Genomic DNA, 24,708 nt, shown 5'->3' with positions numbered 1-24,708 from the left:
TAAAATACCCACATTTTAGATGAGATTATTAAAAAGGTCCCTTCCAGCCCCTATACTTATTTTTATTATAATGTACAATAGGAAATAAATAAAGCACTTACAATTTTTATAATGACCCAAATTACAAAGTATAGTGAAAAGTAACCCACGTTCACCCCTTCGTGAAATTTCTTCTATGTTCAGTGAGTTCCTTTTCATATCCAAATGATACAGCACGTTTTCAAGAGGCACTTCCTGTCAAGCCTATAAAGGCAGATGTCCTAACACATTTAAAGTGAATCCAGGCAACTCAAATCTCCCCCACCCTCGGCCATGATGCATGTGCCAGTTTCCGCCCCCAGCTCTAACGACCTCAATTTATGACCATCAGTTATTTGATGGAATTTCTCTGCCACATCCCTGAGAAAAAAGATGATGGCAAAGTGCCATTTAATGCCAGCTAACTGTAGTTTATATGTCCTTCCAAATATTTTCCCTAGTACTAGTAAAAACCACATGTACTAGTTTTTACTAGGAGACATGATATATTTAATCAACAGAAAAGTTTTTAAAATGAAATAGCAATTTGATAAATGTCATTTCTTGACAGTCAATATTACTTAATAGGTCAATGAAAAAAAATCTCAATTATATTAATTATTTGAGTGCCCAGAATCACTAACGTAGTATTAAATTTTATCCAAGGAAATTAGTACTTATTATCTAAATTCAAATAATTAATGGTGTTATGTTTGGTATTTTCTCAACAGATTGGATTCTTCAAAAGACCACTAAAGAAGAAAATGGAGAAATGACATATTTTACAGGAGGAAGGAAAAAAATAACAATTATTCGATGATCTATCCTCAGGTTTGCCTCAAATATGTGACAAGAAATTTATTATTACAGTTAAAGATATAGTCACATAACTTTATGTAATCCATCAGGGATTAATCATTTGGAAAATGACAGATCAAGGAAGATCCAAAAACAATACCATAAAGATATATTTTGTAAAATGATGAAAAATATTTTTAAATAATTACTCATTTGTGTTATTTAAGTGAAATTACAAAGTGTTTTGAAGATGAAGAATAACTTGTACAAATATGTTTATATATTAAATCAGCATCCAGAGTATTTAAGGAATGCATAAAAAGATTTTTATGATCATTGATAAATTAAACTTTTTCCATTGGTTCCTGGTGGATATCCACATTCAGCATGATAGTCAACATTTGTAAATGACAAGAAAGGAATTAACTGAAAAAGATCACTTCTCCCTATTTAAATGAGAAAATTTCCTGGATAGAGTATATATAAAATATGGACTGAAAATAGAATTAAGTCACAGAGAATGCATTCAGCATCTTTGTGTTCGGTTCTGTACTTGCAAAGTTTTTTGGTTTTTGGTTTTTGTTTTCAAAGTGTTTAGAAACAATTGAGCTGATGGAAAACGAAGATAGACTTGTTTAAAGGCAACTCACTGGAAGGATTAATTTAAGCTTTCACAGAACATGCTTAATTTTGACATGAGCCCTAAAACTCAAAACTTTTATGCTGAAAACAACACTTCACAGCAGTTTTGTGGGGCATACCAGTGATTTGTCATGAAAAGCCGTGTTGTGTGCGGGATATGCTAAGATGGCTTCTGAATGGAACATGCAAATGCCACGGAAATGCCCAGCTGGGCAGCTTTGGAACGTTAGCGGTCCCAGGATGTAACCCAAAGTAGGAGCTTTCTCAGCTCCTTGGCACATGGTTCATTTAAACCCTCAAGCTGTGAGAGTATGTTTGTTTTTAATTTTTTAAAAGGTATTTAAATTTCCAAACACATTTCTTATTTTTATGAAAGTCAGTATTCCATTTCAGTATTGCGTTTTACCAAGAAGCCACTGCTTTTTTAGTGTGGCATATCCCTATTTAAATAGAACTCTGGAAATGTATTTTAAAGAATCTTAGGTTTGAACTTGCACCAACAGAAAGATATCACACCTCTGTATGAGCTTCTTTGCTCCTGAAGTGATCCTTATGGTGCATTGGACTCTACTGTAGCATAAGCTCGTAGGTTGCTCCGTTTCTTAGGAAAATAACAGTGGATGAATGTATTATAGCCGCATGTGTGAACTACTGCTGTAAAATTTGCTGATACTTCTGTAACAACTCCATCTCTCCACCGGGCTGACCATCACAAGACCAGCACCTGTCCAGCAACTTATCCAGGAAGTCCTGGACTCTACTATTCTCAAAAAGCATCAAATCAAGGGAGTAATTAAATGACATAGGTTTAATTTTTAAAACTAATTTCCAAGGAATTTCCAAGGCCGACTCAGAGTCGGCCTCCCTCGTAGCTCTCCACATCTATGTCTAAGATCCCGATGATCAAAGTCATGCACCTGGGAAGTGCTGAGGTCATCAATACTAGAAGAAAAGCTCAATCTTTCCAGAGATTTGATATCCTCCTGCTGGTCATTGTTCAGAAATATCCACTTCGGGAGTTTCCTTCACTCCCACTACCTATCTCCAGGTTCAGAAGTCATTCTTCCCACCTGTTCTTTTCTTTGCCCAACAGAACTCAGGTCTCTCTTATTCAGAGTCGCCACATTGCACAGCCTGCTCGGCAGCTCAGCTCCAATCTCAGCACATTCTTAGAAGTAAATCGAACAGGTAAACTTAAATTCACACTTGGCCTCTATGACTGCTAGGCAAAGCATTCACTGAAGCAGGAATGTGCACATTTCAACCAAATACGATATTAACCCAGAGGGGAAAGATGGAAACAATGGCATTTTGAAGGTGTTAGAAAAGAGAGGAAGAACCATTCAGACAGATCAAATAGCTACTTATAAGCCTGGCACAGTTCTTAACATAAGTTGTTCCCAGTTTTCAAATAGAATGTTTAATGAACCAATATCCCTTTTCCCTAATACTATTATTTGTTGAGCTTTATGTGTGTATATGTGTGAGCATCTGTATGTGTGTGTAAACACACATGTACACACACACGAATGGACAAACACAAATCAAATACAAAATACCTCAATAATACCAAATGACAGGGTTTGACAAAAACGACAAAAAAATAAACACAAAAGCTACACCAACAAGAAAAGTTTGATTCATCCGTTTTCATTAATTCATTCATTCATTTTCATTAATATTTAACTTTAGTGCACAGTTCTGCAACTATCTAAAAGATGTAAATGCGGAAGCTTTGATTAAAATAATAAGTCAACAGTACAAATGTTCTAAAACATAATCAATGATTAAGAAATATACTAAACTATCATTTTATTCTAAAGCACTTAATAAGAAAAGTGAGTGCTATTTAAGAATATGAGTTTATGCCAAAAACTTTTTTTAACTTTGGTATTTTACAAAATTGATTATTTCTTCCATTGTGAACTAAAATATGTATGAAGTCCCTTTCCAGACCAAACTTAGAATGGTATATTGGTAAATTATTCAACAGCTGGCTCTTCAGAAGGAAAAAAATCCCTGATTTGTATAACTTGCCAATTTCCATGATTTAAATAGGCTTGCCATGGCCATTTTCAAGCTACCAATATAACCCTAACCAGCTTGCAAAACTCCTGAAAATTGATCTGTCAACTCTCATGAACCAGTATAAGCTCACTTCAGCACACCATTGAAATAGATTAGATGACAATAAAAGACAATAGATAGATGATAGATAGATAGATAATAGATACAGGGATATAACATGTTAAATATATATACATACATAAATACACACCATATAATCATATTTCAGATTATGCTTTCAATGCTCATCTCAAGCCCAGCAGACAATGCTATCCCTCATTCTTCAATTTCAATTTCCAGAATTATAGCTTTCCTTTAATATTAATAAAATGATATAAACTTTCAGGCGAAGCAAGGAGTTGAAAGCAAGAAAATACAAAGGGTGACACAATGAAAATCAGACCTTCACAGCCACAAAGAAGCTGTCTGACTTTCTCGAGGAATCTAGAACCCTGAAACGATACCGTGAAAGTTCATCCTTTGCAAATATTTGTAATTTCTATGATCCAATTTGAAATTCAGTGGTCCAATTTATTCAGTTATTTTCTTTGAGCCTTAAAGTCATGGGCAATTTAATCTCTGAATATTTCCATGTCATCAGTATGCTCAAAATGAGGCTTATAGGGCACCTGGGTGGCTCAGTCGTTAAGCGTCTGCCTTCTGCTCAGGTCATGATCCCAGGGTCCTGGGATCGAGTCCCGCATTGGGCTCCCTGCTCAGTGGGAAGCCTGCTTCTCCCTCTCCCACTCCCCCTGCTTGTGTTCCTGCTCTTGCTGTCTCTCTCTCTGTCAAATAAATAAATAAAATCTTAAAAAAAAAATGAGGCTTATAGAGGGAGATATTTTTGTAAAATTTGATGCTTACTCAACCATAATAAATGTACGTACACTTGCAAATACCTATTAATACCTATAAATATATATATTCTCTTTTCCTTTTACAAAACCAATATCTAGACTCAATTGGAAAACAAATATCTGTACCAAAAGCAAAAGGTGGTTGCACGTGTTTGACTCAAGCTGGGTTGTAGGGGCCTTGAAAAGCTGTGCCCACATTCTCCCCAGGCATCCCCTGCAAGGGCCACAGCTTGTAGGGTGAATGGCCGCGCCTCCAGCTCCAGGCAGTGTGCTTTCATAGAGGATAATGCCTTTGTCAAACGTGGTAATATGCTCTGTGCGAATTAACTGTCTTGCTTGGCACAACACTCAGAAAACTAGGGAAGACCCAGGTTTAGAGCATGATTCATGTGCTTAGTGCAGTCACGTTACTGTTCAAATAAGGAGGCTTCTGGCAAATCCTTTTTTAGAAAATAATATCCTCTGCATCCTTCGTTTATTTTCAACACCTCTCAAATCCTCTGCATTAGTGATCACCCCTCCCCCCACCACCACCAAGGGAGATTTTCAAGAAGACTAGTGGAGGAAAATCTGTTTGTATGTGCTCTCTGTTTGCTGTGAATACCAGCTTCAGTGAACTGATCATTTATACAGGATTTCAGGCCTCAATTCTTCTGTGACACTCTAAAGGCATAACATGATATAGGCATAATGTAATAGGGACAAAATGCCCTGTATTTCAGAGAAGTAATATCTTTAACAGATTTACCAACCTTTGTGGGACGCTGTCAGCAACTATGCCAAGGGTAGGATGTAGCCACCAGCACCCTACAATGCTCCATCCTCACCCATGGACATAATAATCCAAAAAATTAAAAGAGGGCTCTAAAATCTTCAGACTGATACTATTTTTTAATGTAATTTAATTGTAAACAGCAGAAATTTTTTAATGCAAACACAGCTTCAAGATGAGTCCACTCGGCAACCCCTTAATATCAAACTGCTGTCCCTAAACCTCTCCTACACAGAACTCCTGAAATCACCCCTAGATGTTAACGCTGCAGTACATTACAAAAGGCTCAATTCTGCTGTTACCCAAATGGAAGCACTATTGTGCAACATCTTATCTAAAACAATAAAAATAGAGGTAACATCTAACATTGTAATCTGGTGAACAAGTCAGTATCTTTGATCATCATATTAAAATTTAACCTTGAATTTAAAAATTCCAAGTAACAGTCTTTAACCATCTACCTTGAGGAAACGTGAAGGAGCTCCTAAGCCCCATCGTTCCCTGTGACATCTGGCACCGGGAGGTCCAGGTCTTAAGCAATGGGGATGGATACTTCTGCCTCTAGAAAAGGCCTGAGCTTAACTCCTGAATTCACTGCACCCCAGATCAGCCTGGCCCCACTCCATATCAGATATACACATAAGCACTTCTTGCTGAAAAGTTACCATACTGAAAAATATGCAAGGGCGAGTTATCACTTCAAATGTACTCTGCTTTGAGGTCAGCTTTTTTTTTTTTTTTTTTTTTTTTTTTGCCTCTTTAAATATATCAGAACCTTTCCCCCATAACTAATGAGTGCTGAACTTTACCTAAGACTTCCTTGCATCTGCCTCCTGCCGCGGGCTGGAGAATTTCCGTGCCGTGAGGACCGGACAGCAGGAGCTAGAGCCCATCTGCAGGATCTTTCTGCCTTCTGCCTTTTGCCTTTCAGTTGGTCTCTTCTCTTCTCATGTGCACACTAGGGATGGTTTGTTTTGATTTGGAATTTCCTTGGCAAGGCCATTATAAACTTCGTGCCCCTTGCAGGACCTTGCATGGTTGCATGTTTTTTCTGGTGAGTTGAGACTTGGAAATCCTTTAAATATCTAACACACCACAGAAACCCTGGCCGTAAACTAGGGACCAGTGACACTCCCAACTATGATGATATTTGATTTTACCGTATTTCAAGTCACATCGTTAGGGGGGAAAAAAAAGACTACGTGGAATTTTAGAAACTCTTCTGCAAAAGACTGAGACTGGCAGTCTTCCTGTCATGCCCCCAAGGCTTCTTGCATCTTGAGAGACAGAAACAAAAATGGAGGGGGGTCGGGGAGAGGAAATAAAGCTATTTATCTTTTATATATACACCCTTCTTTCTCAAAATACCGCAAGCTTCCTTAGACCACATCGTACCCACATGCTATACTAACACATGTACTTTGCACAAGTAAATTGTTGATGAAATAAAAATATATTCTGCCTTCTTATTAGCTGGGACTAATTTCCTGGAGTTTAGTACACTTTGTCTCAAGTAAAAACGATCATTTGAAACAGCAACGCATCAGATCTTCTTCATACTGGAATCATTTCATACAGGACATCCTGATACTTGGCATTGAATTCTGACATCTCTTGGCCTTATTGCAGGATGCAACAGCTGTCTTCATGAGGAAACACTGGCCTGTGAAGAGAATGGTGTACTGTGTATTGCTACTGTGAGGGTGTAACATTGTTAACAGTGTGAAGAATTGTATCCATTTGATTAAAAAGAAAAATATTGTATATAATAACTACTGCCCTGAAACCTGTATCATATCCAATAAAGTTTTCAGCATGGTCTGACATAAGGTGTATTGCATTGTGTATTTTTTTATTTACCTCAGAATAAACTTATTAAAATGAATAACTTAAGGGTATGTGCATTTCTGTAAGACATTTATTGGACAAACTCATTAGAAGAAAATGTTTTCATCTCCTCAAGAACAAAGAAGCAAAACCTTTGTTGACTCTAGTAATTTATTAGATGCCTAACTTAAAACCATTTTTAAAAATCAGTTATCAGGTAACAGCCATTAAAGTGGCAGAGTTACAAATAGCTGAGAGAGTAAAAGAGTATTTTGAATATCCAATATATGGTGTATCCCGTACAGTGATTTGAGGTCAGAGGTTTGGTATTTTTGGTATAATTCTTTCTTATTTTGTGCATCAGCTGTGCATCTTACGTCAAGGTAAAGGAGCATCCTGTCTTATCTATGAATTTTTTTTAAATGATTCAAAGAAGATTGTGATTGCTGTGATTTTAAGTACATAAATTTTATCCAAGATTATTATTTCTTCCAAAGCTCCAGCTTTTTTTTTTTAAGCTCCTTAGTAGGTTTTCACTTTGATGGTCTAAAAGGAAAAAACAAAAGCAAATTAAGTGTGTCTGTGGTGTTTCCTGTACACAATATAGCAATGTGATTAGTCTTTTGCAAACTTGACACAAAAGCCACAGAATCCGTATTACTACATATCTTCTTCTAATGGGATGTTTTAATAATAAATTATCTGTTGTATAACAATAGATTGGACCACATGGTGAGAAACAAAAAAAAAAAAACTAAGAAATGAAAAAAAGTTATTTTCTTTATTTAATCTATAATTCAAAGAAATATAATTATTTAATATATAAGGACTGGAAGAAAATATAGGAAGGAATTTTAGCAGTAATTACACAGGTTCATCTTGTCACTGTTTTCATCCTCAACCCAGGCTGTAGGATGACTGAGGTACTTTCACAGAAGAAATGGGCTGACTTATGAAGTTATTTACAAAGTCTTGTACTAATTTGTGTCAGCACATGTCTCCAATGCCCTGTCTTTTCTCTCCACTGTGAGATAAGTAGTTTTTCTGCCATATCACCCTCCGCCCAGGATGAGAGTACACAGTGGAGGTACTAGGAAAAAATCTGGATATATCCGCTATAAAATAAATGGCATACATCAGAACTTATTATTTGTAAGGCCTAGGGCATAGGCACAACATTTGCTTTCCCATCCTTTGTGGTGTCTTTTTCACGTTTATAAAATTAATGTAATAATCCACAGGCTGATGTCAGGAAGAATTTTCACCGAAGAGAAGTGATCAATGAGGACTAGGGGTGACTTCTATTTTCTTCTTTAGAATAGTTATATTATTTGACTTGTTTTTAAATAAATGAGTATCCATTTTTAAATCAGGAAAAAATCAGGGTAAAAGGGAATATATACACATTGTAGGATATCTGAAAAACAGAAAATAATTTAAAAAGAGTCATAACACCAGAAATTGCTAACATCCTATTGTCCTTCTCCTGGGCATACATGCTTATTTTTTACATATTTCTACTTTGATATGCTTGATATCACAGAGAACATGGTACCCTGTACCTTCTAAAAATCTTACATTCTCTTTTTAATTTTTCTTTCGTATTAAAATGGTGATAGCCATCAAATTCTTTCCCTCACTCTGGAGCTGACAACAAGAAGAAAAACTATCCCTCTCACATTCTCTCTAAGTTAATAATTATTATACACACATATATATGCTATACTAGAATTCTCCATAGTCCAGATGTCAAATAATTACTTTTTTTACCTACTTCTTCAAACAGGGGTGGGATGGGCCAGACACCAAGGAGTGGATACGGAAAGATGGGAAAGGTAGTCTCACTAAGTATAATAGCAAGTGTGGCCCCACTGATTATGCAAAACCAACTGGGTTATTTTATTAACAATCCTTGAAAAAGAAAGAATTTTTGCCAGAAACAAGAGCTGTCATCATTACATTACAAGCATTACAAACAAATGAAGACAGTGAAGGGGAAACAGAGGAACAAACAAAACACGAGGCATATAGAAAACACAGCAACATAGCTAATGTTACTCCAACCATATCAATAATTATGTTAAAGGTAAATGGTCTAAACACTCAAATCAAAAAGCAGAGATTGTCAGTCTGATAAAAGAATAAGGTCCATTCATATGCCCTCTAGAAGAGACAGACTTTAGATTCAAAGGCACAAATCAGTTGAAAGGAAAATGATGGTGGGAAAAAAATATGTCATGCCAAGAGGTACCATAAGAAAGCCGGAGGTGGCTGTATGAATATCAGACAAAATGAACTATAAGATGTGTACAATTCCAGACCTGGGAAGAGTCTAATTTTGTGAGAAAGAAGGAGATCCCTGGAATTTCTCAGTACACAGAAATCCAGGTTTATACTTGAGCTGAATTTGATGTCTTGCAGATTTTCAAGGACTCGTTGGTGGCTGAAATGAAAATTTTTGTGTGGATTAGAGCAGAATCATGGAGTCATTCCACTCTGAGAGTTGAGTCTTAAATTAGTGTGTAGAGTCCCTGACCTGCACAAATTCCAGTTACAATGGTCCAATTCCTCCCTTCTGGCAGGAATAATAGAACAAGCACCATTGTGTGTAGGCACCCAGGCTGCCAGCCCCTTCACAGATGAATGCAGTTTGGTCATGTGCCGATGCCCCAGTTAGTACTTGACTGGCAAGAACTGGCTTGAATTAATAAAAGCAGCATTGAAACATCTGCAGGTTTGGTCTTTAGCTTCCACTTTGCTCAGCTATTTTTTTTATTTTTGTAGTATCTTTCAACCGAGCATGTGTGGCAGGAATTCATTTAGATACCACAATCCCAAATGACATTCCAAAAGCAAGAGTGGAAATGCCTCAACCTGGTGAATAAAGGATAGTATCCAGAATTGGTCATCAGACTATAATTAGTGGAGCTGGAACTTAGCCATGCTGGAGACTCTAACCGTCCTCGATGAAATGCCCAGGGCTCTTTAGTTTCACATGCTGAGTCTCTCATTTTCTATTTTCTTCCTTCCTTTACTCTCAGACTTTTATATTCTATTAGCACCCAAGTACCATCTGCTATTCCTTTTCATTCACTTTCCAAACCCTTCTTTCATTCCTACCCATTCTGCATACCTCATCATTATAAGGTGGGTAATTCGGCAAAGATTCCAATTAGTGTATTATTTGACAGCACAGCAGTTTTTCACCTTTTAAGATGGACCATATCTTCATGAATGAAGATTGTATGTTTAAATGCAAAGTCATTTGTATTCTGTAAGAGCTATAAGAATTGGCACATGTGAAGCAGGTAGTTTTGAATGGAACTGATGGGGCTGGGTGAAGTCTCCCATTTTTCTACAAGCAGAAGAAAAAAGGGAAGAAAATCAACATTTATTGCCTACATCTCACATGCCAGGCAATTTTCTAACATGTTATTTCATCTTATCACTAACACTGTGGTGATATTATTATTATTTTTGTTTTACAGGTGATGTAACTGAGACTCGCAGGAGTTAAGGGGCTACTTCAAGGTTATAAAGCTAGTAAGTGGTAATGTTGAAATAAAAACCAAGTTCTATCTGGTTCCAAAATCATTTCTCCCAACAGCAAGGATTTCAGAAGTCATGGGAAAAGAAATGAAAACACAGAGAGATGCAAAAGAACACACATCTATCTTTGTAATAACTGGCACATAGTAGGTACTCAGAAAATATTTGTTTATTATTGAATGAATGCAAGAATTGATAATCTGAGTAAAGTTTTATTTATCTGTATCTCTTTGGGAGGAAAACTATGAACATATAATATGGTCATTAGTCATAGACTCATAGATTTGAAGGCAATTTAAAAGTCATCCAGTATTGGAAATTTCTTTACAACATCCTGATAGTATGACCCAGACTATTTCAGGCTCTTCCAAGAGTGAGGTTTTCACCACTCCAGCTGGAAATCCTGCTCTGCTTTTGAGAAGCACTAATTGTTTGAAAGCATGCTCTTGTATCTCAAATTCTAATATTAACTCTGTATTAACCAAAGTGTTAGTCCATTTATCTAAATTTTATTTAACCTATTAATTGTATCTTAGAGTATTGCATCCCATAAACTTACTACTTCTTGTGCAAAGTAACACTTAGTTTAATTTTCCTGTCTCCATATTATTTTAATATCTAAAATTGCCTCTCAAGTTAATGTCTGTCAATTTATTTTCCTTCTACCAACTGTCAAGACTCTCAGACGAGTGTTTTAACTTATCCAAAAAAAAAATCAACAAAATTGGAGATTAAGATATTAAGATCATTACAATATGATAAACTATTTTAAAAATCAAGACAACATATGACAGTGCAAACATAAAATACAACACAGCTATGATGCATTTTGCATCTAACAATCTTTTTTCATAGTGACAAGATAGAATTATGAGAGTTTATAAAATGAAAGAATGCATTTTACAAAGAATATATTAGCTCATGTATGGCACTGCCATAGGTCAAGAAATTAGTACCACTTATTTAAGATCTTAGATATAATGGTCAGCTCTTAGAAATCCTGATTCTCTTGGCCTTTTTGCTGGCCTTTGTCACAAGCCAGTTTGTTGCCCCTTCCAGAATGATATCTGTGTCCCAAGCTTGAAGAAGTTAGGTAGAAAGCCAATCCTTCTTTTTAAAAAATCAGAATTGTAAAACATTTCTGAGAATTCCTTCCTCCCAGCAGACTTCCACTTATACCTTGCATAATGGTGTTACATGACCATTCCACATTGCAAGGGAAATAGAATATTTAACTTCCAGCGTCTATAACAGAAGTAGGAGATGAGTTGAGTGAGTGCTCACTTCAGCAGCACATATACTAGAGATGAGTTGGGTGGGATTTGGTATTAAGTGATTAAACTCATAATGTCCACTTAAATGGTATTTCAGATATAATCAACATGATTACTATCAAGTTTATTCTTATATGAATGGAACTTCAGATGAGGAAGGATCTCTGAAAGCCTTTTCAACTCCAAAACTCTATGGAAGTACAAAGGAAAAATTAAAAATATTTTTCAGAATGATTTAACACATGTTCCTCATATCATGAATCTACACAGCATCTTTGTAAGGCTCATCTAACATTTAAAATTCTAAAACCATAATATTATTTTAAAATATTTAAGACTTTATTCATTTATAAAAATATTAATTTAACAGACATTTATTAAGTATCTACTGTATGCAAGTAATTTTATACCTGAAAACTGAGGAGTAGTCACCATTCCCCTAAAGAGATATCAAAAGATGGTTTTTATCTGAGGGTAATTTTTTCTGACAATTCTTTGGAAAATGCTTTTGGCAGAGTTTTGAGTTAAATGTGTTGACTCTCAAGCTCCGGTCTCTCTTTCTCAAGGAAGTCCTACTGAATGGCACACTATGATTTCTCTCTTCTCTAAATTCCTATGGTCTGTCCCAGTCCATATGGCACTAAATGACATTTTAGTTTTATACATACACATTTACGCATCTATACCTATTCCAGTCTCTTCTGAAGATAAAACTGGGCTCACATTAACAGTTACAAATATCCTTGGATATATCCAACCCTTTGTTCTTTGACCTGCAGTCTACCTATTCCTGGTCATTAAAAATATACCCCCTCCAATTCTTTCACGAATTCCCAAAGGGCTGTCTTATGTTCATGAGCACAACTTCTTGGTTATCAAGTGGTGTCTGCCATTTTCTTCCTCTAGTTCTTGCCAGTGGCATCTTTTGCTGATGGCATCCTCAATACGAAGGTACTGTGCTGTCTTCCCTTCTAAAATGGGGATGAGAATACCTTCCTTCTGCCTATATTTCTCTGATACACTTGTGGTCCCAATCCTTAAAAAAAGAAAGAAAGAAAAGAAAGAAAGAAAGAAAGAAAGAAAGAAAGAAAGAAAGAAAGAAAGAAAGAAAGAAAGAAAGAAAGAAAGAAAGAAAGGAAGGAAGGAAGGAAGGAAGAAAGAAAGAAAGAAAGAAAGAAAGAAAGAAAGAAAGAAAGAAAGAAAGAAAGAAAGAAAGAAAGAAAGAAAGAAAGAAAGAAAAGACACGCTTTCTATCTTAACCAACCAACAGAAGCCAGGACAGACACTTTTCTGTAATCAAAGTTGTCCTCTTTCCAGATGCCAGACCTTGTTTTATCTAGCTCCTCCATTAGGGTAACTCCAATTATAAAGCTCCTCAAACTGAAAGCAGACTGACTCCCAGTGAATTCTCCCTTCGGTCCTCCAGACCTACACAGGCAAAGTCCAAGCAGGGGCCCTTGTTGCCTGAGCACGCCTTACCCTACAAGTCTCCTGTCAGCTTCCTGAGGGCAGGATGCTTTGTACTTCCGTTTTGCTCTGCATCTGCTTTCTGTGCACTACTTAGCCACAATAGGTACTCTGTAAACATGTGCTGGATTGAATGTGACCAGACCTATTTAGCATGAAGAGAGTAACTTCTCTTGCTGCACAGAATTCAGAAGTTAGCTGAGGCAAAAATGAAAATGAATACAAGACTTTCCCAGAGATGTTGATGGAATTGCATTTGATGGCATTGTCAGGAAGGCATCCTGAACTGATAGAAATAAGAGAGGAAGAGGGGACTGCTCAGACATCCTAGGGCTACCTACTTCTCCAATGAGGCATTTGCATTATGTTTAAGTATTACTCCCACTGACTATAAAAGGAAACAACCATTCTCTTTAATCAATTTTTAAGGTCAAGTCAGGCAAATGTGCTTACATTGAAAGTGCCTTTTAAAGATGTAATTAAATATGAAGAATTAGTCTCTCTTCTTTCCTTTCCTAGACATTGTGGCATAAACATTGGCATTTTGTTTCCTTAACTCACTTCCTAAGTTCACTTCCCTCCGAGCTCTTTCCCCAGACGGTGTTTCTGTAGCCCAGACTTTACCCCACCTATCTCTCTTTCTATAAACATATTCTCTTTTTACTTTGGATTTTAAAAGTTTTTAAATCATGATGATTCAGATATTTACATACGGTAGTTTATCCTTTTCAAATCAGCAGTTCTACAGGTTGTGAAAAATGCACAAAAGCATGTAACCACCACCACAATCAAGATATAAAATGTTTCTATTGCCCTAAAAGTTTCCACATGCTCATTTTAGTCACTTTTCTCTCCTCGTCCCAGCCTTCTCAATGGGTCTGATTCCTGTCCATTTAGTTTTGCTTTTTCCAGAAGGTCATATCAGAGGGTTCATAAAGTATCTGCCTTTTGTATCTGCCTTTTCTCATTCAACATAACGTGTTTGTGATTTATCCATGTTCCTTATATATCAGTGTTTTCCCTTTTTACTGCTGAAAAGTATTCCATTGTATGGATGTATTTTGTGATTATGATATATTTATTAGTTAGTTTTTATTGTCTTTGAAACTTACAGGGTGGTGGCAGGAGGGGATTGTGATTATATTATAATTGGCTATTTTTGTTTTGTATTTCCTATGAGACAATATGGCTTTGAAAGACCATCATGCCTAGTACTCAACATAGTTATATGCCTTGTATTGCCTGAGTTGAAATGTACTCAGATTTTATAAGCTGCATGAACAACCTGATAAATGTATTTGATGCTTTCCTTATAAAGCAGTTTTGAAATACTGTATCTCAAAGTGTAATCTGGCCACCTAATAAAGAGAATGAACTTTGGAATAGGGGAGACTTGGGTCCACATGCCCACTCTGGCACTGAGAGCTGCACTTGCTTGGACAAGTGTCCTGACCTTGGCTTTCTAAGAATGAGCTTCACTCACACAGTAGAGAAGATAATACCAGCCCATAAGTTGTGATGAAAAGCCAAAATAAGATAAATTTGGAATAATAATACATGTGGCATTCTTAGCACTTGTTATACAGTAAATAGTTATCTTACTCCCCTCTTCTCGGCTCCCTATCCTGAGTAGTCTCTTTGGTATATATGGATTTTTAATTTCTGTAATAATTTAGGGCAACAATTTAGGGTTTTTCCTTTAAATTTCAAATGACTTATTTAAACTATTTTAAATGGCTTGTTGTAATTCTCACTGTGGATGGCAATAACAAATGATTATTTTTTAGTCAAAAATATGCACATTTTCTTTTTCTTTTAAGATTTTATTTATTTATTTGACAGAGACACAGATAGCAAGAGCAGGAACACAAGCAGCGGGAGTGGGAGAGGGAGAAGCAGGCTTCCCCTCGAGGAGGGAGCCCGATGTGTGACTTGATACCAGGACCCTGGGATCATGACCTGAGCCGAAGGCAGACGCTTAACGACTGAGCCACCCAGGCGCCCTGCACATTTTCTTTTTGCCCCAGTTTATAGAACATACATTTATATTCTAACCATGTAAAAGAGCAACAGCTGGTGTTTGTTTTGGTTCAAATTAAGTTATATATTAATGTACAGAAACTGACTATGGAACTGGCTGATCTAATCTTTTCTGATCAGCCTTGATGTTTGTCACTTATCTTCTTCATCCACATATTCACTCTGCAACCTACAACCCAAAGATGATAAATACAGGAAGTTCTGCTGCTTTGCTGCAAATATGGAAAGCCAGTAAGAGGAGCATATAAAGTAACCCTAATTTGGGAGGTGGGATGGAAACAGACTATAATCAAAAATGAAAGGCAACTTATACACAGTAATGTATAATGTACCAAGCAGATGTGTACGTATCTTAGATTCTCAGCCTGAGGCATTCAGTGGTTAGCTTATAGTATTACAATAACATTTCTTTGACTCAAGTCCTACTTAGAGATGTGTAGGAACCTCAGGCCTAAATCTTTCCTTCTGATCTTCTGTGGGTTACTAGAATGTATATCTCGCACATACCAATTAGCAGCAAAAGTGTCCTCTTGGCTCCTCTAATTACCATGATGGTCCCAACTTTCAACCTGGACTGCATGGCATGGTGTCCCGGTCATTGTGGTCTTCTCCTGCTCTTAGTGTTGATCACTTGTACGTGCTTAGTGGTTTGAGGAAGGAAAAAACTTTTCCCTCTACTCTCCTAGGTGTTATGGCTAGGGCCCTATGAATTATATGGGCAAAGAACAGATTAACAAGAAAAACAAAACAAGTTTATTAACATGTCCATCAAGCATACATATGGGAAAATCAGTGATGGTAACTCAAAGGGGTGGTTAGAATGTGGGGATTATATAGCATCTTAACAAAGAACAACAATTTTGTAGACAGATTACAAGACAAAGGAAAAGTGGTTTAGGCTTTTGGGGCAGCAAATAATGGAAAGATAAATATATGGAGAAACTCATGAAAGTTAAGAGCTAGTGGATAAGGTTTGTTATGTAGATTTCTCTGGTGCCCTCTCCAGGCCGGTATGAGTCTAGAGTTATCCCTGGTGATGAAGAATTGTCCTGATCTTCCTGGTAGAAAGGAAAAGGCAGAGAGATTTTCTTGTGTCTGTTTATTCTCTATTGCCTTTACTCAAAATAATCCTTATGTCAAAGTGGCATATCTTGGGGGGTGTACTCTGAACCCTTTCAGTGGCTTCTAACTTATAATCATTTCCTCCTCTGGTTCACGGTCCAGTAATGTTTCTATTGAAATGAGAATATTTACCACTCCATTCATGTTATAACTTAGCCAAAAAGTCTCACTATCTTTTACTCTATCACTGGAATGTTAGTACCATTTTTACCGTTTTGCTTTGTAATCCTTTTAATATCTACCCCCCGCTCCAGGATTTAGAATGGACACCTTGTTTTACTCAAATTAATCTTGCCCCTTAAAAACCTCTTGTTTCTTGGATCAATGTTTTACACCTTACCCTCTCCTGGGGGTAGTTCTTTTCCTGGAAGTCTCATAGCTCAAATGGATATATGGGTCTGCCAGACTAACCCTCAGTCTCTGTCTTGAGTCCTCAAGTTAGCTTGCCTTCTCTGAGTGCCTCCCCTGGGCCCTCTAGTTGAGGACACACAGATATGCATGCATACATGAGTACACATACACACACCCCTACACAACTGCATGTATTTTTAAAAACCTTTTAATATTATTTAAAAGTGTGCTAAGATATAAATATGTAATGCCAAGACATCAAATTGAACAACTTAAACATGTACAATTTATTGTATATCAGTTATACCTCAATGCAGCTGTTAAAATACAAATATAATCACTTAAAATCTTATACTTAAAAATATATATATAAACATATGGAAGGAGTTTGTGCTAGGGCTGGAGCTGAGTTTTAGTCATATATGTCATGTGGAATTAGGTAGTTAGGGAAGGAGAAAGCAGAGAATGGAAAAGAACAGAAGCCAAATTGCAAGGAAATATGATGGAAAAAATTTCTGAGCCAGACTCAAAAACAGAGCCAAAGGTCAAGAGGAAATAGTGTTTCTGGATAAATGTGGTAACTTGTTTGAACACTTTGTGACCCAGCTATTCTGGACCCAGCTATGCATCCTGGGGGGATTGGGGAGGGAAGAATGGCCACAGGTAAATCTGACTGGATCTTGTAATGCACTGGGGCATAAGCAAGCCTTCTGGGGATTCCATCTAAGAGAATGTCAGTCTAAGGGGAGGTAGCAGCCGCCTCATTTTAAGGCAGAGTCCCAAGCAAACCTGGCAACATGAAGCCTGAAGTCATCATAAGTTGTTGAAATGGAAAAGGATCTATGCCCATTTAGTGGTGAGGGAGAGCACGGGCCTCAAACAGCAGGGGCCAACAGCAACTAGCACTGATCTCCCAGTGCAGGTGTGGAAGTCATAACCCACGGACATAAGAAATAGTTCATGAGTTGAGAGCCTTAGTTATAAAAGTGGGAACAGTGAAAGGAGGACACTTGGGGGCATTTGCCTGAATGGGATCTCATCTGCACTCAGAGACTTGCAAGGCTGATGAGTTTCCGTTTATAACTGTGTGGAAGCCACTACCTCTGTGTCTATGTCATGGGCCACAACTCCAAGAAGAAAATGAACTACATTACCACACTATACCATGTGAAAAATGTATGGTTTTATAGACTTGAAAAATGTTAGTGCTCCATGAATTTAAGCCTTGAAACATCTTCATTTACCTTTAGATCTAGAGGTTTTTGATAGAAGAAACTACTTTCCACATAACTGTACTTTTATAAAGGTTCATACGGAGAATCTAAAGAAAATGTGCCTAAATATTCTTTCATTACATTAAATGGCATAAACTGGACCAAACTTCCGTATTCTCTGCTTGTATATCTCATATGATTTCATCTATAGCAAGACTCTGGAGATAATATTAAGTAATGAGATTTCAAGCTCACAGAGGATAGCCAGGTAACATATTGGTTCCTACCACAGTGCTTAGACTATTATTTTGCACATGGTAGGTATGTGTTAAGTAAATGAATAAATGACAAAAGTGATGTTTTTGCAAGATTCTCAACTTAATCCAAGTGAAGGATCATGTTAGAAATTATAAAAATGTAAGAGGGAAAGAGAGGTAAGAAGTCTGGAGGAGAATTATGCAAAAAACTTAAAAACAAATACTAGAAGACCATAAGATGGACCAAAGTTTGTGAGCCAGGAATAAAAGTTTTGCTTTCTTATATAGCATAATAGAAGACGTAGAAGCAGAAAAGATTTAATGATTAAGACTAAGATGCCTGGCAAAACCTAAATTCCTAATCTTCTGAGGCTCTCCCATCTTCACTGATTTCATTCTTTTGATGTGTAAACAAAGCTCATTAACCTGACAGTCAAATAAATCCTAATGGCAAAATTGGCTCTGTTTGACTTTTTAATGTTAAACATTTGAAATGTGTTTCCATCTAGAAGGACAGACTCCAATCTAACTGGCACAATCAAAATTACTTCAACTAAAACAAGAGTTACCGTGATTCATAGGAGGCACTCAATGTTAAATTGCAAAATGGTTGAGAAAGGAGGGGTCTCGGCTTCAGAAAAAAATAAAAGCTACCTGCAGAATCAAAGATTGTGTATTCTTGGCAGAGGACTTAAGAAAAAAAATTGTCATTGTGAGTGGTCTTATAAATGTGTCAGACTGAAGAAGACCATGTACTGAGTTAAAATTAGGTCTCATAGAATCAAGGCTACAGACGTGCCATGGACACTAAAGGCACTTGAAGTTTGAAGATAGAGGGCCATGGAAGTGATGAAGAGTTAAAGAGGAAGTAAGTCCACAGTGAGGAGAATGGAGCAGGTACAGGCAGGGAGGCAAAGCCAACAACTCACACCATTGCCTAAAGTTGTATAAAATGATCTGTGCTCTTGCCTTTTCCAGTCTCCATTTTAGGTCCCTGAGGCCAGGCTGTAATTAATTCACATCTTTGGGTTCTTTGAAATTTCCTCATATCCTTTCAGTTCTTTGACTTAGGCTAGTTTAAGTAAGATTGCATTTTCCTCCTTGAAAAATACAGTCATTTCTTTCTATATCTCTAACTGAAACATCCAAGTTTTCCAGAGACAGCAGAGTAACAAATAACCATACAGCTGGCTTAATCCATCATATGACACATTTCTTTAAAAAAAAAAAAAAAGCAACAACAATAAAAAACAAAATAAAATCCTGAGGTTCATGTGAACAACGTTTTCCCCTCATTGAGCTTGTCCATGTTCTAAGAGATAAACTTCCTAACTTCTCCTTTTCTCTGGTTCATCTTAATAATTAGGTGTTAGTTGAATAAAAGTGTTTATTCATTAATGGAAGAAATATTTACTGACCACCAACTAGGTGTCAGGCCCTGTTTTGGGGACTGTGAGTAAAGTTAATGAGACATGGTCACTGTCCTCAAGGATATTCAATAGGAAAAATAAAAAGAAAATATTAAGAAGACACCAGGGAATTTCATGGAATGAGCAGTCAGATCTCTCAAATGACTAGAAACAGAAAACAGAAAGAGAAAAGGAACTAAAGCAATCTCTCTCACTCTTTCCTTCTCTCTCTCTCTCTAATTTATTCATGCCTCAGTGTCTTGGTCTCTCCCTTCTGTTTTCTATGAAAAGTTACTAATTGGCTTTTTCTATGCTCATTTAAAAAATGGCTGCCCCAAGTGAACCTGAATTCCTAGTCCATGTGGCCAGCAAAGACCCTCTAGAATCTCTGTACCCTGAATACAACTCCCTAGTGTCAGGTGTCTCTCTGTATCCCTAGGAGGCAAGGTGACTCCCAGAGGGAAATCATGGCAAACTCAGAGAGCAACCTGTGGGCAGAGCTGGCTGATTGTTCTGCATGTCTGCCACACACATGAAAACAAATAAGGACAGTTAATCCTAGTAGTGCTAGAACAGAAGTATGAATAAAATGCATAGATGAATTGATGGCTCCAGGGACCTGGGGAACATAGAACTATTTTAGTTTTGTTTACTTGTTTTGTTTTTAAGTTGGAAGTGTCTGGACATCATGCAACTCAACAGGTGCCGGGAGACCTGTGGGTGAGTCAAACGCAATGGATTCTGAACTTTACTCAGTCTTGTCATGGATTTACTGGGTAACATTTGAGGAGTCATTGGTTATTTCATTGCAAATTTTCCAGGAGTAACATAGAATTTCACATTCCGTACCCTTTTTAGGTCTAGGGAGAAGAATGTAGAACTCTTCAGAAATTCAATGTAGTAATTATTTTTAGGAACTATTTGCCAGGTACAGGACTAGACACTTGTGATGTAAACATGTAAGATTTCAGAGATCCAACATTTAAGTGAGAAGGCGGAGTATATACACGTTACTAAATTCAAGTCATATCATAATACATACAAAAGAAAGAGTTTTGGTAAGAGAGATAGCAGAGGCAGGTTGAGGTTCAACTGGGACCTTAAACACTAAGGTGCTTGAACTTCATCCTGTAGACTTCCAAAGATTTTCAGCAAATCAATCCTGCATTTTGGGAAGAGAACTTTGATGGTATAGAGTGGATCGGAGACAGGAGAGGAGAAAGCACAGAGAGATTGCATAGGAGACTGACATTGTGAGGAAAGACCAAAAGGGCTTGAACTAAAGAGAGTAGCAATACACACAGAAAGTTGAAGATGGAAATGTTAGGGATAAGGACAAATTTTTTTTAATTTTATTTTATTGTGTTACGTTAGTCACCATCAAGTACATCATTAGTTTTTGATGTAGTGTTCCATGATTCATTGCTTGCGTATAACACCCACTGCTCCATTCAATACGTGCCCTCTTTAATACCCATCACCGGGCTAATCAGTCCCCTCACCCCCCTCCCTTCTAAAACCCTCAGTTTGTTTCTCAGAGTCCATAGTCTCTCATGGTTCATCTCCCCCTCCGATTTCCCCCCTTCATTTTTCCCTTCCTACTATCTTCTTTCTTCTTCTTTTTTTAACATATAATGTATTATTTGTTTCAGAGGTACAGGTCTATGATTCATCAGTCTTACACAATTCATAGTGCTCACCATAGCACATACCCTCCCCAATGTCTATCACCCAGCCACCCCATCCCTCCCACCCCCCACCACTCCAGCAACCCTCACTTTGTTTCCTGAGATTAAGAATTCCTCATGTCAGTGAGATCATATGATACTTGTGTTTCTCTGATTGACTTATTTCGCTTAGCATAATACCCTCTGGTTCCATCCATGTCATTGCAAATGGGAAGATTTTGGGGTTTTTTATGGCTGCATAATATTCCATTGCATATATATACCACATCTTCTTTATCCATTCATCTGTTGATGGACATCTTGGCTCTTTCCATAGTTTGGCTATTGTGGACATTGCTGCTATAAACATTGGGGTGCACGTGCCCCTTCGGATCATTACATTTGTATCTTTGGGATAAATACCCAGTAGTGCAATTGCTGGATCATAGGATAACTCTATTTTCAACTTTTTGAGGAGCCTCCATACTGTTTTCCAGAGTGGCTGCACCAGCTTGCATTCCCACCAACAGTAGGAGGGTTCCCCTTTCTCCCCTTCCTTGCCAACATCTGTTGTTTCCTGACTTGTTAATTTTAGCCATTCTGACTGGTATGAGGTGGTATCTCATGAGGTTTTGATTTGGATTTCCCTGATGCCAAGCGATGTTAAGCACTTTTTCATGTGTCTGTTGGCCATTTGGATGTCTTCTTTGTAGAAATGTCTGTTCATGTCTTCTGCCCATTTCTTGATTAGATTAGTTATTCTTTGGGTGTTGAGTTTGTTAAGTTCTTTATAGATTTTGGATACTAGCCCTTTATCTGATATGTCATTTGCAAATATCTTCTCCCTTTCTGTCGGTTGTCTTTTGGTTTTGTTGACTGCTTCCTTTGCTGTGCAAAAGCTTTTTATCTTGATGAGGTCCCAATAGTTCATTTTTGCCCTTGCTTCCCTTGCCTTTGGCGATGTTTCTAGGAAGGAGTTGCTGCGGCTGAGGTCGAAGAGGTTGCTGCTTGTGTTCTCCTCTGGGATTTTGATGGATTCCTGTCTCACATTTAGGTCTTTCACCCATCTTGAGTCTATTTTTGTGTGTGGTGTAAGGAAATGGTCCAGTTTCATTCTTCTGCATGTGGATATCCAATTTTCCCAGCACCATTTGTTGAAGAGACTGTCTTTTTTCCATTGGACATTCTTTCCTGCTTTGTCGAAGATGAGTTGACCATAGAGTTGAGGGTCCATTTCTGGGCTCTCTATTCTGTTGGGATAAGGACAAAATTGATATGGTGTGGTGGTGGGGGGGACTGGTGGTAGCCCTGAGGATGGAAAGCAGAGGATCCTAGTTTAGGTGATTGTACATGGAGGAATGAGACAAACAAAGAGCTGGATTTAAAGATACAAAGAGGTCAGAGAGAACGCTGGGGAAAATTCATCTGAGCCTCCTACCCAAAAAACTCCAGCCTAGAGTTAGAAAGAGAAGAATGGAGAGGCCTCACTCCATCCCATAGTATTCTCAGAATGTGGCCCCTGGGTGTCTCAAGATCCTTTTGTGGTTGGTAGATCAAAAATATTTTCATACTAATATTGAGACATTATTTGCATTTTTCACTGTGTTTGCATTTGCTCTATGGTGCAAGAACAATGATCAGTAAGAGTAATCACTGCATTCGTCACCACTGGACACTCATAGAGAAAAAATGAGAGGGAGAGGGCAAGGGGAGCAGTGGAGAGAAAGGAAGGAGGAAGTATGGGAGAAGAGGACAGAGGAGGGGAGGGGAGGAGGGAGGGAGAGAAGAAACCAGGAAGGAGGAAAGAAGGAGGGAAGAAGGGAGGGAGGGAGGAGAAAGATAGTTTTACTTAAGAATGTCCTTGACAGGGCACCTGGGAGGCTCAGTCAGTTAAGCGTCCAACTCTTGAGTTTGGCTCAGGTCATGATCTCAGGGTCATGAGATCACGCCCCACATTGGGCTCCATGCTGAGCTTGGAGCCTGCTTGGGATTCTAGCTCTCCTTCTCCCTCTGCCCTGAAACATACTCCCCCCAATTTGTGCTCTCACGCATTCTCTCTCTGTCAAATCTCTTAAAAAGAGAGAGAGAGAGAATGTCCTTGACAAAGCAGGAAAAATTAACTACCTTTATTAAATCTCAACTCTTCAGTACATGTCTTTTAAATATTTTTCATGAGTAAACCTGGTAAAACACATAAAGCATTTGTGTTGCACACTGAAATAGGATGGTTGTCTCAAGGATCCGTAACCTGAACTAGCCACGTTTTTCATGGAACACCAGTTTTACTTGAAAGAACAGTTGAGAGACAAACTATGATTATTCAGTCTTGGGTATTGTATAGAAATTTCTCAAAAATGAATGAAGTGGGCCTTTCATTTCACATAGAACAACTGATAGTATGTGCTGCCAATGATAAAATTCAAGTTTTCAAGTTAAAATTGAAATTTTGGAAAATGTGTATATGCCAGCATGAGCTTGACAGGTTCCCAATATATGAAGACTTTTCTGATGAGATAGGTGATGATATGATTTTTTTGATATTGTGTACTGAAATGTATCAACAATTAGAAAATCTGCATAACTCAGTGAACCAATATTTTCCAAATGATCAATATATGATGCGACAAAACTTTGTGTGGGTGAAAGATCTACTCAAAGTGCTCAATAGACCAATGAATTTTAATGCACAACATGTTGGAGGAGGTTATCAGGAGGATGTGACAGCTGGTTGGCCTTCAATTTGGACCTGGGTAATTGGAAGCTCCTTATCTCCTCCCCTGTCCTTGAAATGTAGGTTCTGCCTACTGTTCCCACATTAGTAGCCACTTCAGGGACACAGCTTTGAGAAAGTAATATGTTACTGAGACTATCTGAACTGTATATATGACTGAACCCTGCCTGTTAAGGGCTCTACATAAACTTGAGATTCTGGCAGCAGTGTGGAAATTCACTCATCTTGTGGCCACTCCAGACAAACCTAGAATATAAATTCCCTTGCTTATTAAAACTGCAACCCCCCAATAGGAAGAGGTCTGCCTCTTTCTCCTCTCTCTCCTTGCCCTCCATGTGTGAAGGCCAGTTTCAGATTTCAACCCCAGGAACTCCCGAGGTTGCAAATCAACACTAGGATAAGAAAAGTTTATTGATGTGGTTTCAGATTCCCCATTGGAACTAGTCTTTAAGAAACTACCACTTTTTGAGTTTGGGGGCAGTATCAGGAATATCCACAATTGTGTCCTGTTTTTTCTAACTACCAGATTAATTCCAAATTAATATAATTTCACTGAAACTACCTATCCCAAGAGATTGGATGCAGGAGCAGATATGAGAAATCAAGTGTTTATTTTTTAAGCCAGACATTAAAAAGATTGGCAAAA

At 37.6% G+C, this 24,708-nt stretch overlaps 1 protein-coding gene across 1 annotated transcript in view; it reads left to right on the top strand.

Moving 5' to 3' along the window:
• Nucleotides 1-6,983, top strand: part of ITGA1 (integrin subunit alpha 1) — a 175,111-nt gene extending 168,128 nt beyond the window's left edge. The window contains exons 29-30 of the mRNA XM_064596706.1: nucleotides 750-849; nucleotides 6,784-6,983. Coding sequence (XP_064452776.1) covers nucleotides 750-794 — 45 coding nt within the window. The 3' untranslated portion in view covers nucleotides 795-849; nucleotides 6,784-6,983. The remainder of the gene's footprint in view (nucleotides 1-749; nucleotides 850-6,783) is intronic.
• Nucleotides 6,984-24,708: the final 17,725 nt, after the last annotated feature.

This window comes from Mirounga angustirostris, unplaced genomic scaffold (assembly GCF_029215605.1).
Source record: "Mirounga angustirostris isolate CCGP_5_RB_7025 unplaced genomic scaffold, mMirAng1.0.hap1 SCAF_7, whole genome shotgun sequence".
Lineage (NCBI taxonomy): Eukaryota > Metazoa > Chordata > Mammalia > Carnivora > Phocidae > Mirounga > Mirounga angustirostris.
The sequence above is the reverse complement of the archived record's forward strand: the minus strand, read 5'-3'. Positions and strand labels throughout refer to the sequence as shown.